This window comes from Taudactylus pleione, unplaced genomic scaffold, assembly GCF_031769625.1.
Source record: "Taudactylus pleione unplaced genomic scaffold, aTauple2 ptg000329l, whole genome shotgun sequence".
NCBI classification, from domain to species: domain Eukaryota; kingdom Metazoa; phylum Chordata; class Amphibia; order Anura; family Myobatrachidae; genus Taudactylus; species Taudactylus pleione.
Window position 1 is genome coordinate 10892674 of NW_028284730.1, and position 16758 is coordinate 10909431.

General features: G+C 45.0%; 1 protein-coding gene across 3 annotated transcripts in view; it reads right to left on the bottom strand.

Annotated features, from left to right (window-relative positions):
* Positions 1 to 1582: 1582 nt before the first annotated feature.
* LZTS1 (leucine zipper tumor suppressor 1) overlaps positions 1583 to 16758 on the bottom strand; it is a 36032-nt gene continuing 20856 nt past the window's right edge. For 2 of the 3 annotated variants that reach the window (XM_088443249.1, XM_088443250.1), the window contains exons 2-4: positions 8465 to 8925; positions 6116 to 6742; positions 1583 to 3606 (exon numbers count right to left, since the gene is read on the bottom strand). In XM_088443249.1, the coding sequence (XP_088299375.1) occupies positions 3100 to 3606; positions 6116 to 6742; positions 8465 to 8830 (1500 nt within the window). In that variant the 5' untranslated portion in view covers positions 8831 to 8925 and the 3' untranslated portion in view covers positions 1583 to 3099. Of the gene's footprint in view, positions 3607 to 6115; positions 6743 to 8464; positions 8926 to 16758 lie in introns of those variants that run through there. The other variant, XM_088443248.1, reaches the window with a different exon arrangement.

A 16758-nucleotide genomic window follows, 5' to 3' on the forward strand; every position in this document is an offset into this window, starting at 1 on the left:
TATCCATATTGCCTACAAAATGTTAGGTACCATTGATTCTGCACACTGCAAAGGTGTCAGATTATATTTTAAATATGAGATGGTTAATATGTCCATTATATAGTATCCAAAGACCTTGCAGATGTCAATTCTATTAATGAAATGTCATTCTGTAATGCAAGGGAACGATAAAAAAAAATAAGTCTCTTAGCATGGGGTCTCCCATTACTTCACTAGAGTAAATATTCTGATGGATCTAAAGCAGGAGGCCTGAACCGTCCCTGTATTAGCATTTCTCCTGGCTTAGCTGTGGTATAGCGTTTCTTTGTGGCCTGCGAAATGGACAAGATGTCATCCATGAAATGTCAGCTGGGTACTTCTGTTTAGTTGAACTGAGGGAGTGCAGTGATTCATTGCAGCTGGGAGCACACTAATTGTAGGAGGGATAGCACGGATTGTAGGAGTGAGAGCAATGATTGCAGTAGACAGCACTGACGGGCCTACATATCTATTATTATTAATTGCGGGATGTCCCCTGAAAACAGGGTACCCGCAAATTAGAAGTATCCTCCGAATGTATGTAGCCGGGAACTGCGCCAGATATCTCCGGTATCTCCTGCAGTCTTCCGTTTTTGCTTGCAAAAGCAGCCCCTATAGCATAGCATAATACCGCCCAACATGACCAACTCCAGGAGGGACAAAATGCTCTGTTCCTGGGCTTCCCTCTTCATTTATGATTGCCAGCACCTGTGTTGAACTAGTGAATTGATAAGAAAGGTATTTCACCACAGGTGATGGCAATATTAAATTAAGAGGGAACTGATTGCGGGAGGGACAACACTAATTGCGGGAGGCAGGGCCGCCGACAGCCTCGTAGGGCCCAGGTGACAGGGGGCGTGACCTAATTGCGGTTGGCGTGGCCACGCCCCCTTACAAAAGAAAAACAATTTTGCAGTGGTGCGAAGCGGCGCTGGGGAGGGGGGCGCTGTGTGCCGCTCAGCCGGCGCACAGCCAATGGGGGGTGCAATCAGCATGATCGTTCCCCCCCATAGGCATAGTAGACTGCTCCAGCTGCTGCTTTAGCAGCTGCGAGCAGTCTCCCAGTGCAACCCAGCACACAGCAGCTTGTGCTGGGCTGCTGTGACGTAAGAGGGAGGGTGAGCGGTGCCGGACCCGGGCCCCTCCTGCAAGCCCGTGTAATTAGTACCCGCTCCCCCCGCCTTTTGGCGCCCCTAGTGGGAGGGACAACACTGATTGCGGGAGGGACAGCACTGACTTTGGGAGGAAGAGCACTGATTAATGGTACTCCGCACTCACTCCTGCAGTCAGTAAGCATGCTGACTAGTGGACAGGAAGGAAGAGTAGTTGGATTCTGCTGCCTGGGACAAAATTCTGAATTCTCCTCATGACAAGACCAGCCCTGATATTTTCTACAAACCTAACTTGTATTTTAGGTCATTTGTTGAGATAGGAGAAGAGACTCACTGTGCTACAATGACAATCCATATCAATGGTACGATTATCTGTCTAAAATAAAATTTTGCATCATATATTTGTAAATACATAATAGCACTATATGTGTATATAATACAGTGGGACATAATCTGGGAGATTTCTTTATTTAAATAATATAAACATCAAATCTCACATTGTGTTACCCAGTTAGCAGCTTCCAGGCTGCACCAGACACAATGAGTTATGGCTTCCCGACCCAAATATTAACAATAGGGTTTGGTGTAACATTCCCACCACCCCACATTCACAAAGGCTTAGCATTACAATAGTCACTTAATGCCCTCAAAGTGCAACATCTAGCTATGAGATGTACAGACAGACGTGTTCTGAATGTCCAACCGGCGAGAGGCCAACAGTGCATGGTCAGCTTGTCTAACCATCTATTAAAGAGTTATCCACTAACTCCGCCCACCATGATCTGACATCAGAAGAGCAATGTTCTCTTAGCTCCGCCTTCTGCCAGATCCTTGCTTGTCAGGCCCAACCTCTGTGAAAAACCAGCACAGTAGTATTCTATTAGCATCACTTTCCTTGAAAGATGGCTCTTCTCTTCCTTCTTCTACCAATGTCCAGTAGAGGACTGTTCTGTTGGACCCTGTTGATCACCTACCCTGAAATTTCTCTAAGATGTCTTTACTCCTACTAGTGCACCAAACCACACACAGACTGTGTTCGGCACAAGTTCCACAACACATGGACCAGTTGTGGTGTTATGCACAAAATGATCAGGGAACAAAGAGAACCACATAGGGTGTAATAAGAAGGGCTCTTTACACACACAAAATATACTGTGTGTGTACTCACATGGCAATATACAACCACTTTGTGCAAAGCACACAGCAGACAGACACACAAGGTACACACAATGTCCTCACCCTCTCACTCATACTCTGCTTCTGTGGCCCCTATATTCTCACTTGGGTCATAATTATCAATTAACAGGTTTTTCTTTTTGCCGCTATTCGCATTTATAAAAAAATTAAGTTTCGGCCGGATGTATCAAAATTCACACGCAGGGACAGTGGCTCCGAAAGGCGTCTGACCCTGCAATTTGGAGTAAAGTGACCTAATCGGAAGTCATTTCTCTCCTCTATTGGAACTTCTATTCACTCCTGAGAATGCGCAGCCTGCTGACCACGCAAGTGCGGCGACCATTGTCTGGTAATGTTTACTAAAAATGTAGCCCATAGGCTGCAACAGCACAACGCCATCTTCAGATGCCGTTATCTGCGGGGCCAAACGCCAGAATGTTTCCCATTTCATAGCATAGTAAATCTGACAGCTTTGCAGCCCCTATAAAAACCTATGGGGGCTGAAGCTGCTTTTGGACACGGAGGGATTGCAGCAGATAAAGAGAGATCTTCTGCAGTCCCTCCAAGGTACATTTGGTAGGATATATAATATTTGCGGGTACCCCCCGAAAACGTGTTTCCGGGAATAGCCTGCAAACGTTATTTGATAAATAGGCCCCTTGACCACAATACTCATGTTTCACTGATTCATATTTGCCTTCTCATAATATGCTTCCATGCGCCAATACATTCTGCCTAACTACACATTCACTCTGACTCATATTTGCCCCTTCATACTCTCTTCCTACCCCTATCAGATCTCAGTAGCTAATATGTCCTGGAAGGAGAGCTCCATATCGGGCAGAGTCATGATGGGCCCGTCGTCCAGATCTTCTCCACTCAGAGCCCGCAGCCTTTGCTCAAGGGCCTGACATCGTTGACACATATGAAGGTAGTTTTGCTGCAGCTGGCGCTGGTAACGGATGACCTTCTCCTTCTCGTCCCGCCATGTTTTCCTCTCCCTCTGGAACACATCTGTCATCTGCTCATTGTTCTGGCGTTCCGCCTCGAGCTCCGTGCGGAGGGTCTCAAGCTCCACCTCAGACAGTGCTGTATCTTCCCTGTCCCCCCTTTCTGACTCTGCTACACGTAGTCTGTCCTCTGCTTCTCTAGCCCGCTGCTCCTGGGCCTCAGCTCGGCCTTTGGTCTCCCGCAGTTGGGCTTTCAAGCTGAGTATTTCACTAGCACGAAGGGAAGAATCCTCCTGGGTGTCCCGTAACTGCTGCCGCAGAGATGCAATCTCGCCCGATTTCTGGCACACCTGCGGGAAGCGGTAAAGAATTTACAGATTAGGCCTCCTGTTTTTATTCCATCTACTTCAACAGATTATTCCACCTACAGTACCTCAACTCCTACTCAATGTGTGTACATGTGTACCTAGATTTTTGCCAAATTGTGTATCTACAGAACAACATGGCGATATTTGCAAATTTGCAGAAGTGACGAGATGGATTTTTAGGGGCGTTGATTATGGATTAAGGACCCGATTACTTTTACCAGCTTGAAGTAATAACATGGAGTCAACATGGAGGCTCAATGTTTAGTTTACTGCTTCACAGCATTCGATTCCCACCAAGGCACGATATGCATGGAGTTTGTATGTTTCCTCCAGGTACTCTGTTTCCTCCCACAATCCAAAAATATACAGGTAGGTTAATTGACTTGTAATGAAAATGAACCCTAGTGTGTGTGTGTGTGTGTCCATGTGGTAGGGAATATGAATTGTAGGATCCACGTGGACATGGACTGATGTGATTGACTAAATATGTGCGTGCGGGATGTAGTTATTATCCCGGCTGCTGGGAAGCTGGCGCTCAGAATGCCGGCACCAGAAGCTAAGAGTAAAGATCTTAACCTCATTGAGAACCTCTAGGACGAATTGGAGCGACGAGTGCGTTCTAGGCCGACTTGACCTTGAAGTCAAAGGTGAGAGCCGCAGGGTTACTAAAGGTTAGCCTGCGGTTCTCACCATTGACTTCAATGGTGGGAGAGCTGTTCATTGGCTGAGAGAGGCGGAGGCTGACCTCTCTCAGCCAATGAACACTCAGTCCGGGCACTTCTAAGGGAAATGCCGCGTCTGAGCCCATCATTCGGGAGGTACCCTCCTTCGAGGATGGTACTGAGTACGTGGGTCGGCATTTTTTGTTTTTTTATTTTCAGAAGACCGAGGATGTCTACATGGAGAAGAGGACTGGTCCAGGTATTGTAGGTGAGTATGTTTGAGTGTGTATGTGTGTATTAAACGTATACAATCATAGTTTGTGTGTCTTGTCTTTATTTTAACATTTCTTTACAGGTAACAGCGGGCCCTTAATGCCCCGCATGCTGGTACTTGTGGTTCTCCAAGTACCAGCATGCGGGGGAGGCTTGCTGGGACCTGCAGCTCTACTGGTAAAGACAATGTTGACACTTCTATTTTTATACGCATTATACACTATAAACCCGGCATCCAGCGCCCACGGGGATCCGGAGATAGCACTGGGCTTTCAGCCTAGGTCTGCGGTGCCATGAATAGGGGAACCCCTTTATTGGGTGAGTCCCCAACTCCCCAAGGATCCCCGGCCTGGGTTGACTAGTGGTCAGGGGTAATGTTTCGCCCCCCCCCCACTAGAAAGGGTCCGGTGCTGGTTATGGAAATTACAGGGGAACCTTACACTTTTTATCTCCCTGTAATTCCAGAACCAGGACCGGCTCAGAACCTGGTGCTGGATGCGCTAAGTACAGGGGAACCCTATGCAATTTCTTCCCTGTATTTACAGAACCAGGACTGGCTATGCAAAGTCCGGGGCTGGTTGAGCTTTTAGGGGAAACCCTAAGTCATTTTTTTTTTTTTTTAATTAACACTTAACAAGCTTTTTACACTAAGATACTTGCATAAATCTCACTGATGTATGCATGCATCTGTGTCAAATAGAACTGCTCATGCTGAAAATGAAAGCATGAAGCAGGTCTATTCATTTGGGGATTGGAAGTTCGTTTTGCAGTGGGATTTGATGTTCGATTTGTACATAAACATGCAAAATCGAACATCAAATCCTTTCTTAAAATGAAACAAGATCGAATTCGATTTGAAAATAGAATGCAAAATGGAATCTTAGTAAATTTGAGATTTGCTGAGGGATTTTGCTGTTCGATTTCAATTCAATTTCAGGAGATTTAAGAGATTCATAAAAATTAATCTTAAATCAAACTTTAGTAAATTTACCCCTCAAAGTCTAGGAGAGCTCCCTGAAATTTGGGAGTCTCCCTAATATTCCAGGAGAATAGGCATGTATAACTAACAATATCCACTCACTGTAACAATTCATTTAATTTAGAAAAATATAAACTGAGCCATTTAGTTTTACCTCATTTTAGTTTGACCTCTCATGGAACATTTACATTTTCCACTGTACATCTGTAAAGCGTTTTCTAAACACACAGGGACACCACCTATTCGCCTAACAGCAAAAAAATAAATAAAGTCAAAAATAAAGTTTAATGTGCATTTTGAAGTGCAGGCAGTTGAGAGAGTGCACATGCTTGTTTACTGAGGGAATATAGGTAATGGCGTGGGCGTTAATACACTCCATCCTGGTGTATAATGCTATGGTGCGTACCGCTGGGAAACGACAGCAAGCGCGCCAGGAGGCATGGCTACGGCATCACAATGACACCATCTCTACACTCACGGGCCCCCACAAAGGTCCAGGTCCGAATAGTTAGTACCCACTCTCCGCATCCATGTCCAAGCGCTCTGGTGCCATGCCAGACCATAGCTATGTTCTCACCTCCCACTTTGCCTCTTCAAGTGATGGACTAATGGCAATCTTCTTCTCCTTTTCATACCCTCGTACCTTGCTTTCCATGGATTCCCTCTCCTGTGCCACCTGAATCTGTAGGATGTGCTGGCCCCTCTGACCTCTCTGCGAGCTCTGCCTGGACCTGGATATACCTCCTCTATGACCTTCATCTGTGCTCTCCCCAGGCTCTGCTCTTGCCAAGTCTTCACAAGATGGAGGAGACCTTAGGCCTGGTTTAGTGGGGACACTTATTATTTTATTGGCATTCCCGCCATCTGACAAAGACATAGCCCTCAGGCTCAGCATGTTGCTTCGGGAGCTCTGGGTGATGTTGTGGGCACTGCCTCCAAAACGCCCTGTTGGCATTAATAAAGCATCCAGTTGGCATGCAGTGCCCAACTTGCTGGGATGAGTGGGAAGGCTGGACATGGAGTTTCTGCCAGATTCCGACATGCCACCCACGCAGTGCCCAGCCCTGCTTTCTGCCTCCCGTGCACGGTCTGGTCGGTAGTAAAGAGAGAGCTGTGGACCGCTTTCTGCAGCTGGGTAACATGTGACAGCCGAGTTCCTGCGCATTCCAGGCTTCAGCGGTGATGGGCGCAGGGCATTCATTTCCTGAATGGGAAAAGGCAAAATTACACATCTTGCACATACAGTAACCATCAGTTTCTACACCCATTCTTCAGACCAGTCCCATGTCAATCTTTACTAACTCTCCTCCTTTTTTCATTGTTACTTTTGTTTCATTGCTATTATTAGCTTGTTTTCTTAGTATTTAATTATTTTCACACAAACCTGCATCTCATCCCTGTTCTTCAAATCATTCTGAAACATTTCTTTCAACCCAAGAGTCAACTGACAAGATTGACCACACATGTCATAAATTAATCAGTCAGATAAGCCACTGGATTACTGCCATTGTCATTGGGGTGTGTTAGTGCATTTCAACCATCCTTATATGATCCTACTTATTTTCATTGGACAATTAGAAAGAATGCGCAAGTCAAAAAAATATTGCTATTGTCAGGACTCTGATATAAAATCTGAAATAAAAACAATAATAAAAAAATTTAAATAATAAATAAATAAAACCATTTCAATTCTCCCTTAAATTGTCTCTCAAAGAAAAACATAATGCAAAAACACAAAAAAGAGATTAGAGTCTTAGTTTTTATATGCATCTAGGTAATTTTTGGCCTACGCTTTGCAATATGTGAACAATTGACCTTAATCGGCTACAGTATTGCAGCTTGTGTACACCTTAACACAGAGGTTCCCAAACGCGGTCCTCAAGTAGCTTCATAGTAGAGAACAAAAAAGAAATAAAAATCAAAGGGCATGTGTATGGCTGCGCACATATCCATCTATTACGGTACTCTCAATATGGCTACTTTTCTAGTGCACATCTATGGGATACGATAGAAATACTAGCAAAGTGCCTGGCCACAAATGTAACCGTTCTGGGGAGATCTGTTGTCGACTGCATTCCCAATAATATGACAAGTAATATCTTGAATATATATAGCTCTTTCAAGATTTGGTAAAATTATGAATATACTGAATGATATAAAAAAATCGACTTTATTCTTGAGATTATTGAGACTTGATTCCATTTTATACAGCCTGGTTCCCTTTCCTCTCATGCTAGATTTTCTAATTTCCTCTTTTCTCATTTGGGGACCTATTCATCATCGGAGGCCGTATGTCCTCCGATGATGAAGTATTGAACTCGCTGCAAGGGATACTTAAGTATCCAACTCGCAGCGGGGGATAGATTACACCGGAGCAATTAATCATTACTCCAGTGCAGGGACAGCTGCTCCAAAAAGCAGCCGTCCCCTCGGTTAGTATCGCAGCTACTTCTGTAGCTGCATTACTTACCTCCTCTCTGTCGTCCCGGCTACACATGCATGATCCGAGGTCATGCATGCGCACAGCCTCTAGGGAGGTAGTGAGGAGGCGGTGGAGGGATTCGCTCGGATCCCTCCTCGCATCACCGGAACTCCTTCCCGTAGGAAGGAGCGGGGATCCAAGAACAAGCACCATCTGCAGATGGCGCTTGTTCTCGGAAGCAAACTTCGAAAACGTAAACGAAAACTTTTAGTTTTCAGAGTTTGCTGAATATCAGGGGTCCTTTCCGGACTCCGGATGATGAATGGCCCAGTAACTAAAATATGCGGAAACTGGCATTTCCTCATGGTTACCGGGCCATTTAGTGTTGATGAATAGGCTCTTGAGTCTCTTAAGAGATTCCACCATATTAATAGTTTGTCATTTCTGTCCTGTGCTTTCATGTACAGATGCAATAGTTAAACAGTCAAACAAACTCGATCTTACCAGCTCTAGCCGATTGGGAAAGTGAATCATGCTGGGTTGGTTACAGGTCTTGTTCGGTGGAACAGTATACTCCTGGACGGGCTGACTTTCCGGCTCAGTGTTGGTCACTCCTCCATGATAGTCCTGCCTTGGTCCCACGTGTGATTTCTGGCTTACTTTGATGTAGAAGAAGTCTTCACTCCGGCCCATCTTAGATCCCCCACCCATGTTGTGTCCAGATTCCTGGGAGAAGCCAAATCTGAGAATCCCATCTGAGCAACGACTCAGCTTCTTGAGGTGTGGTGGTTTTCGGCTACGGTGCTGAGAACCTCTTCCTTGCTTGCTGCTGAAGCCATGCCCGGAGAGGAGGCTGCCCACACTCCCCATTGTGTCTCCAGTATGGACAGAGAAGGGGGCCTGCTCAGCAAGGAGCCAAAGGGAAAAAGGAGTCGGTAAAGGTCATATCCAGGGGTCACCCATCCCTTGGTAAAATGAGAGAGAAGGAGGAGTTAAATCATTGTTTTATGCATTTTATGATACAGCTGTACAATACAGTACTACATATACATAATACCTTATAATATATAAATCACCTTTTCTTGCCTAATGATAATTCACTGACATATTTAAAAACTGGTAAAAATAAAAGCATTGAGGACCTGATTCAGCTTGGATCTCAGTTGCCTTTACGCATGCATCGCAGTGCGCGTACGCAAACTAGCCGCTGCGATTGGGACTGCGATCACAGAGGATACGCAGACCCATGGCAGAGTGATTGACAGGAAGTGCCGTTTGTGCGATACCAGACGCCGCCTGTGGCCTCATAGCGTGTGCTGAAGTAAGCAATTCCTGAGTGAGGTCTGACCTGCATTAACTGTGCGTATTGGTCCGATGTTACCAATTTTTTCACTATGTTGGCCAAGTATACGGATGTGATAAAGGGGAAGTGGGCGTCCTTAGGTTAGGCTGTGATCACAACGCGAATGCAAACGTTTACATATCACCACTGATAATAGCAACTGCGTATAAGCAGAACAGCGATCCATGCTGAATCAGGCCCTGACAGCCTTGCCATGCACAGATATATATATATATATATATATTAGGGATGTGCAGGCTCGGATAGGTTCGAGTTTGCACGTGGAGTTCGGATTTTTCCCTCCAAAAAAACGGAACTCAGAACGAGGCAAAACGTCATCTTACATGGACGAACATCATCATTCCTGGTCTTTTGTCCAGGAATGATGATGTTCGTCCATGTAAGATGACGTTTCGCCTCGTTCTGAGTTCCGTTTTTTTGGAGGGAAAAATCCGAACTCCACGTGCAAACTCGAACCTATCCGAGCCTGCACATCCCTAATATATATATATATATATATATATATATATATATCTCAAAAGCGGCCTCAAGATTGTCAGAGACACGATAAGACATTCCAATACGGTGCCCTCCAAGACATACAGGGAGATCATGTAGCCACGTATATAAAATTCACCACCGGCAGCACTCGGGAAAAATTAAACATACAACAGTATGTAAACCAACGTTTCAATGCTCTATATTGTCATTTTCGTTAGGGTGCTGACCGTTATACGTTTAATTTTTCCTGAGTGCCGCCGGTGGTGAATTTTATTTATATATATATATATATATATATATATATATATGAAATATATAGATATAGTGTGTGTATATGTGTATGTAATATCTCCACCTTCCAGGTGTACTTTATACAGGTAATCCCATATCTATACACATTTCAGGCAGTGTGATAATGCAGTCAGACATAGAAATGTGGTATATATTACACAGGCAGCCTATATATACCCTGATTGTAATGATTAACTGAAGATGAACCGAGCAATATTTTAGAAAAAAAATTGAAAAGGCAAATTAAGTAAGATGCAGGCACGCAAAACAGGCCTTCTGGAAGGGATCAATACAAACACTGGACTTCTGGAGGGGAACGGTGCATGTGCAGGCCTTCTGAAAGTTAATGGTACAAACAATGGCCTTCTGAAGGGGAAAGGTGCATACACTGATACACTGGCCTTCTGGAGAGGAACGGTACATATGCTGGCCTTCTCGAGGGGAACGGTACAAAGGCTGACCTTCTGGAGGGTAACTTTACAAACTTTTCAGGCAGTGTGATAAAGCATTCAGACATAGAAATGTGGTATATACTACACAGACAGCCTGTATATACCCTGATTGTAATGATTAACTGAAGATGAACCGAGCAATATTTTAGGAAAAGATGGAAAAATCAAATTAAGTAAGTTTTAGGCACGCAAAAGCAGACCTTCTGGAAGGGATCAGTACAAACACTGGACTTCTGGAGGGGACCGGTACAAACGCTGGACTTCTGGAGGGGAACGGTGCATGCTCTGGCCTTCTGGAGGGAAACGGTACAAAGGCTGGCCTTCTGGAGGGGAACAATACAAATGCAGGCCTTCTGAAAGTTAACGGTACAAACAATGGCCTTCTGAAGGGAAACGGTACAAACGCTTGTATTCTGGAGGGGAACGGTGCATACGCTGCACTTCTGGAGGGGAACGGTACAAAGGCTGGCCTTCTGGAGAGGGACAGTACAAACTAGGGATGTGCAGGCTCGGATAGGTTCGAGTTTGCACGTGGAGTTCGGATTTTTCCCTCCAAAAAAACGGAACTCAGAACGAGGCAAAACGTCATCTTACATGGACGAACATCATCATTCCTGGTCTTTTGTCCAGGAATGATGATGTTCGTCCATGTAAGATGACGTTTTGCCTCGTTCTGAGTTCCGTTTTTTTGGAGGGAAAAATCCGAACTCCACGTGCAAACTCGAACCTATCCGAGCCTGCACATCCCTAGTACAAACAATGGCCTTCTAGAGGGGAACGGTACATACACTGGCCCCCTGGAGGGGGAATGGTACAAACGCTGGCCTTCTGGAGGGGAACGGTACAAACGCTGGCCTTCTGGAGGGGAACGGTACAAACGCTGGCCTTCTGGAGGGGAACGGTACAAAAGCTGGCCTTCTGGAGGGGAACGGTACAAAGGCTGAGCTCCTGGAGGGGAACGGTGCAAATGAAAAAAAGAATTGAGCTTTCAACAGACACTTTTGTGTTCAAAGTGTGGCAATGGCTGTAATATTTGTCTTAATGTCAGATTAAGCAACCACAACAAAAAAAAGATACCTAATTACAGAAATGTTTACAAATCACACAATGCAATCAGGAGTCTGGAGATTTCCATATGACTAGTGGAAGCACTGTGATGTACAGTAATATACAAACACAGTAAAAACCACTTATATTTAATAAAGCAAGGGGTTTGGGGGGAGGTACTGTAAGAATATGGGAAATGGGGAAAGGAAAAAAAGATAGAGTTATATTAGAACTAGAGATGAGCGGGTTTGGATCTCAGAAATCCGAAACCCACCCGAACTTAGCGATCTGAGCCGAGATCCAAGTCTGTTTGGGCTTTCCCGCCTGCCTCGGATCTCAAAACAAGGCAAAACATCTGTCGGATTCTCGCGGGTTTTGGATTGTATAAAAGGTCCAGCGATCACCGCCATTTTCATTCCAGCTGTGGAGAGTGAAGTGGAAGGAGGGGGCTGTGGTTGCTGTGTATAGGGACTGGCTGCTTAATGTCCATAGGGGCTGGCTGGCTGTTGTCCCCAGCGGCTGGCTGGCTGGCTGTTGTACTGTCCATAGGGGCTGGCTGGATGTGCTGCTGTGTTGTCCAGGGGGTACTCTGTCCATCAGGAGTGCTCTTCACCCCAGTGTGAAAAAAATATTATAATTCTTTTGTGTGTGTGTGCATGTTAGCCACACTGATCAGCAACGTAGCTGTGCAGGAGTGCTGTCTGTGTCATTTATCAAGGGGCTGCTGCCTCGTTCAGGGGTGCTTTCCCCCCATAGTGCCAAAAAAATTTTTAATCCAATCAATCAATGTGTTTTTTTTGTGTGTGTGCTCATTAGCCCCACTTTTCACCAGCAACGTAGCTGCACAGGGGTGCTGCCTGTGTTTATCAAGGGGCTGCTGCCTCGTTCAGGGGTGCTCTCCCCCCAAGTGCCCCCAAAAAATTAATCCAATCAAACAATCAATGAGTTTTTTTTCTGTGTGTGTGTGCGCATTAGCCCCACTTATCACCAGCAATGTAGCTGCACAGGGGTGCTGCCTATGCCATTTATCAAGGGGCTGCTGCCTCGTTCAGGGGTGCTCTCCCTCCCAAGTGCCAAAAAAATTATCAATCAATGTGTTTTTTTCTGTGTGTGTGTGTGCGCATTAGCCCCACTTATCACCAACAACGTAGCTGTGCAGGGGTGCTGCCTGTATCATTTATCAAGGGGCTGCTGCTTCATTCAGGGGTGCTCTCCCCCCAAGTGCCAAAAAAAATTAATCCAATCAATCATTGTGGGTTTTTTCTGTGTGTGTGTGCGCATTAGTCCCACTTATCACCAACAACGTAGCTGTGCAGGGGTGCTGCCTGTATCATTTATCAAGGGGCTGCTGCTTCATTCAGGGGTGCTATCCACCCCAAGTGCCAAAAAAAATTAATCCAATCAATCATTGTGTGTTTTTTTTTGTGTGTGTGCTCATTAGCCCCACTTTTCACCAGCAATGTAGCTGCACAGGGGTGCTGCCTGTGTTGTTTATCAAGGGGCTGCTGCCTCGTTCAGGGGTGCTCTCCCCCCAAGTGCCAAAAAAAAATTAATCCAATCAAACAATCAATGAGTTTTTTTTTCTGTGTGTGTGTGTGCATTAGCCCCACTTATCACCAGCAATGTAGCTGCGCAGGGGTGCTGACTATGCCATTTATCAAAGGGCTGCTGCCTCGTTCAGGGGTGCTCTCCCTCCCAAGTGCCAAAAAAATTATCAATCAATGTGTTTGTGTGTGTGTGTGTGTGTGTGTGTGTGCGCATTAGCCCCACTTATCACCTGCAACGCAGCTGTGCAGGGGTGCTGCCTGTATCATTTATCAAGGGGCTGCTGCTTCATTCAGGGGTGCTCTCCCCCCCAAGTGCCAAAAAAAATTAATCCAATCAATCATTGTGGGTTTTTCTGTGTGTGTGTGCGCATTAGTCCCACTTATCACCAGCAACGTAGCTGTGCAGGGGTGCTGCCTGTATCATTTATCAAGGGGCTGCTGCTTCATTCAGGGGTGCTCTCCCCCCCAAGTGCCAAAAAAAATTAATCCAATCAATCATTGTGGTTTTTTTCTGTGTGTGTGTGCGCATTAGTCCCACTTATCACCAGCAACGTAGCTGTGCAGGGGTGCTGCCTGTGTCATTTATCAAGGGGCTGCTGCTTCATTCAGGGGTGCTCTCCCCCCCAAGTGCCAAAAAAAATGAATCCAATCAATCATTGTGGGTTTTTTCTGTGTGTGTGTGCGCATTAGTCCCACTTATCACCAGCAACGTAGCTGTGCAGGAGTGCTGTCTGTGTCATTTATCAAGAGGCTACTGCCTCATTCAGGTGCTCTCCCTTTCAAGTGCCAAAAAAAATTAAATAATGTGTTTTTTTTCTGTGTGTGTGCATGCATTAGCCCAACTTATCACAAGCAACGTAGCTGTGCAGGGGTACTGCCTCTGTCTTTTATCAAGGGGCTGCTGCTTCATTCAAGGGTGCTCTCCCCCCCAAGTGGCAAAAAAAAATAAATCCAATCAATGTTTTTTTTTCTGTGTGTGTGTGCGCATTAGCCCCAATTATCACCAGCAACATGGCTGCACAGGGGTGCTGTCTGTGTCATTTATCAAGAGGCTACTGCCTCATTCAGGTGCTCTCCCTTTCAAGTGCCCAAAAAAATTAAATAATGTGTTTTTTTTTCTGTGTGTGTGCATGCATTAGCCCAACTTATCACAAGCAACGTAGCTGTGCAGGGGTACTGCCTCTGTCTTTTATCAAGGGGCTGCTGCTTCATTCAAGGGTGCTCTCCCCCCCAAGTGGCAAAAAAAAATTAATTCAATCAATCATTGTGGGTTTTTTTCTCTGTGTGCATTAGCCCTACTTATCACCAACAACGTAGCTGTGCAGGGGTGCTGCCTGTGTCATTTATCAAGGGGCTGCTGCTTCGTTCAGGGGTGCTCTCCCCTCCAAGTGCCAAAAAAAATTAATCCAATCAATGTGTTATTTTTTCTGTGTGTGTGCGCATTAGCCCCACTTATCACCAGCAATGTAGCTGTGCAGGGGTGCTGCCTGTGTTGTTTATCAAAGGGCTGCTGCCTCATTCAAGGGTGCTCTCCCCTCCAAATGCCAAAAAAATGTATCCAATCAATCAATGTGTTTTTTTTAGGGATGTGCAGGCTCGGTTCTACTCGGTTCCATTCGTTTTTTTTTCCCGAATCTTATTGGGTTTCAGCTGTCACGAGTTTTGGATAGCCAATAAGATTCGGTAAAAAGAAACGAACGGAACCGAGTAGAACCGAGCCTGCACATCCCTACTTATCACCAGCAACGTAGCTGCACAGGGGTGCTGTCTGTGTTGTTTATCAAGAGGCTGCTGCCTCGTTCAGGTGCTCTCCCTCTCAAGTGCCAACAAAATTAATTAATCAATCAATGTGTTTTTTTTTTCTGTGTGTGTGTGCGCGTTAGCCATGACATCACAAACGCCTCAGCTGAGATTTGCATAAACATTTTCAAAAGGTGAAAATAGAGGATATGGTTTAAAAAATAGAATAAACTAAAGCAGCTAAAACTGCGCTCTCTGATTATAGTGTCCCTACTCATGGCCCCTCTACCTGAATTTCAGCGAGTCAGAGGGGCAACTCCATGCAACTCTATTCCAGAGTGCAGCTGCTCTTCCTGTAGCCCAGGTCAGAAGATGTGTAGGAGGTATGGTGATGATATGGACTAAAATGGAGCTCACATACACTAAACTATAATCTGGGGTGATGTATACATCATCTTCTTCACACAATATTAATTTGTCCCCGCTGGAATCCACCATTAGAGGTGCCTCTGTGATTTTTGCACGTAATTGACGGTAAAGCAGTCTCAGGCCGATCAGTGACAAGGTTCCCTGCTGTGCTGACAACTCTTTCTGAGTACACACTGGAAGGTGGGCAGCTCAAGTAAAGCAAAGGCAGTTTTGTGTAAGGGCCTCCAAATTGCCGTTTTTTGCCTGCCAGTAGTTATTTACATTTCTCTTTCTCTTCAGATCTGTGTCCATTGGGAAGAAAAAACAATGTCTTCATCCCTTCTGGGATGAAAATCCACTCCCAGCAGCAGGCATGGCACTCAAGAATTCCCAAGAAAGACACAGCGTAAGACTTAAACCTTAAGTCTTAAATGTTGCATTTGCTATGTTCCAATTGTCCACAATAACTGCTCCGGTTAAGTGGACAGTGGGTACAACGGCAGTTTAAACTGAAGGCCACTAACTATGTTTTTTTAATGTCCCTGTACAGGTTGGGAAATGCTTTTTAGGAAGGTTTGCAAAGAATTATTTAACAGTCAATTGTTTTTGGAAAGCATTCTTCCTGGTCCCCTTCTGGGATGTAAATCCACTCCTAACCGCAGAAGCAGGTGCAGGATTCTCAAGAAAGACACAGCGTAAGGCCTTAAGGGGTAAATTTAATTTACTAAAGTGAGAGTTTTTAGAAGTGAGTTTTAGAAGTGATGTTGCTTGCCCATAGCAAATAATCAGATTCTAGCTATTATCTTCTAGAAAGTGCTAGGTAAATGATGTTAAGTAGAATCTGATTGGTGGCTATGGGCAACATCACTTCAAAAACGCACTTGTAAAAACTCTCACTTTAGTAAATTAAATTTACTCCTTAATATCATTGTGCTAGTTAAGTGGCAGTTTGGAGGCCAGGTTTTATGTCCCTGTACAGGTTGGGAAATGCTTTTTCATGTGAAAAGCACTACTAGAAGTCTTCCTGGTCCCCTTCTGTGATGAGAAAATCCATTCCCAGCAGCAGCAGCAGGCATAGCGCTCAAGTATTGTTTGGGGCAAACACTGATGTGAATGAGTAACATTTACTTTGTAAATGCCTCCTCCCCTCCCCTTCTCCCTCATAAATTTACTTCGGAATCAAACAATTTTATTACATTTACTGCCAAACCCTTCCTGTCCCTGCTTCAACTACATACTCCAACTCCCTCAGGCCTCTCTAGAATAATAAAAACATTTGTTTCCTGATGTGCCATGTTGAAAGTTGAACTGCCACGTGCTTGTGCCGCCCACTGCTACCGCTTAGCTTAGTCAGAAAGCTAGCTTAGTGCAAATTTTGGGCCTAAACTGGATGAAAACAATATAGTGAGCTGTGAGGTGGTCAAAATTATTATTGAGGTTAATAATACTGTAGGAATAAAAACAGGCCCA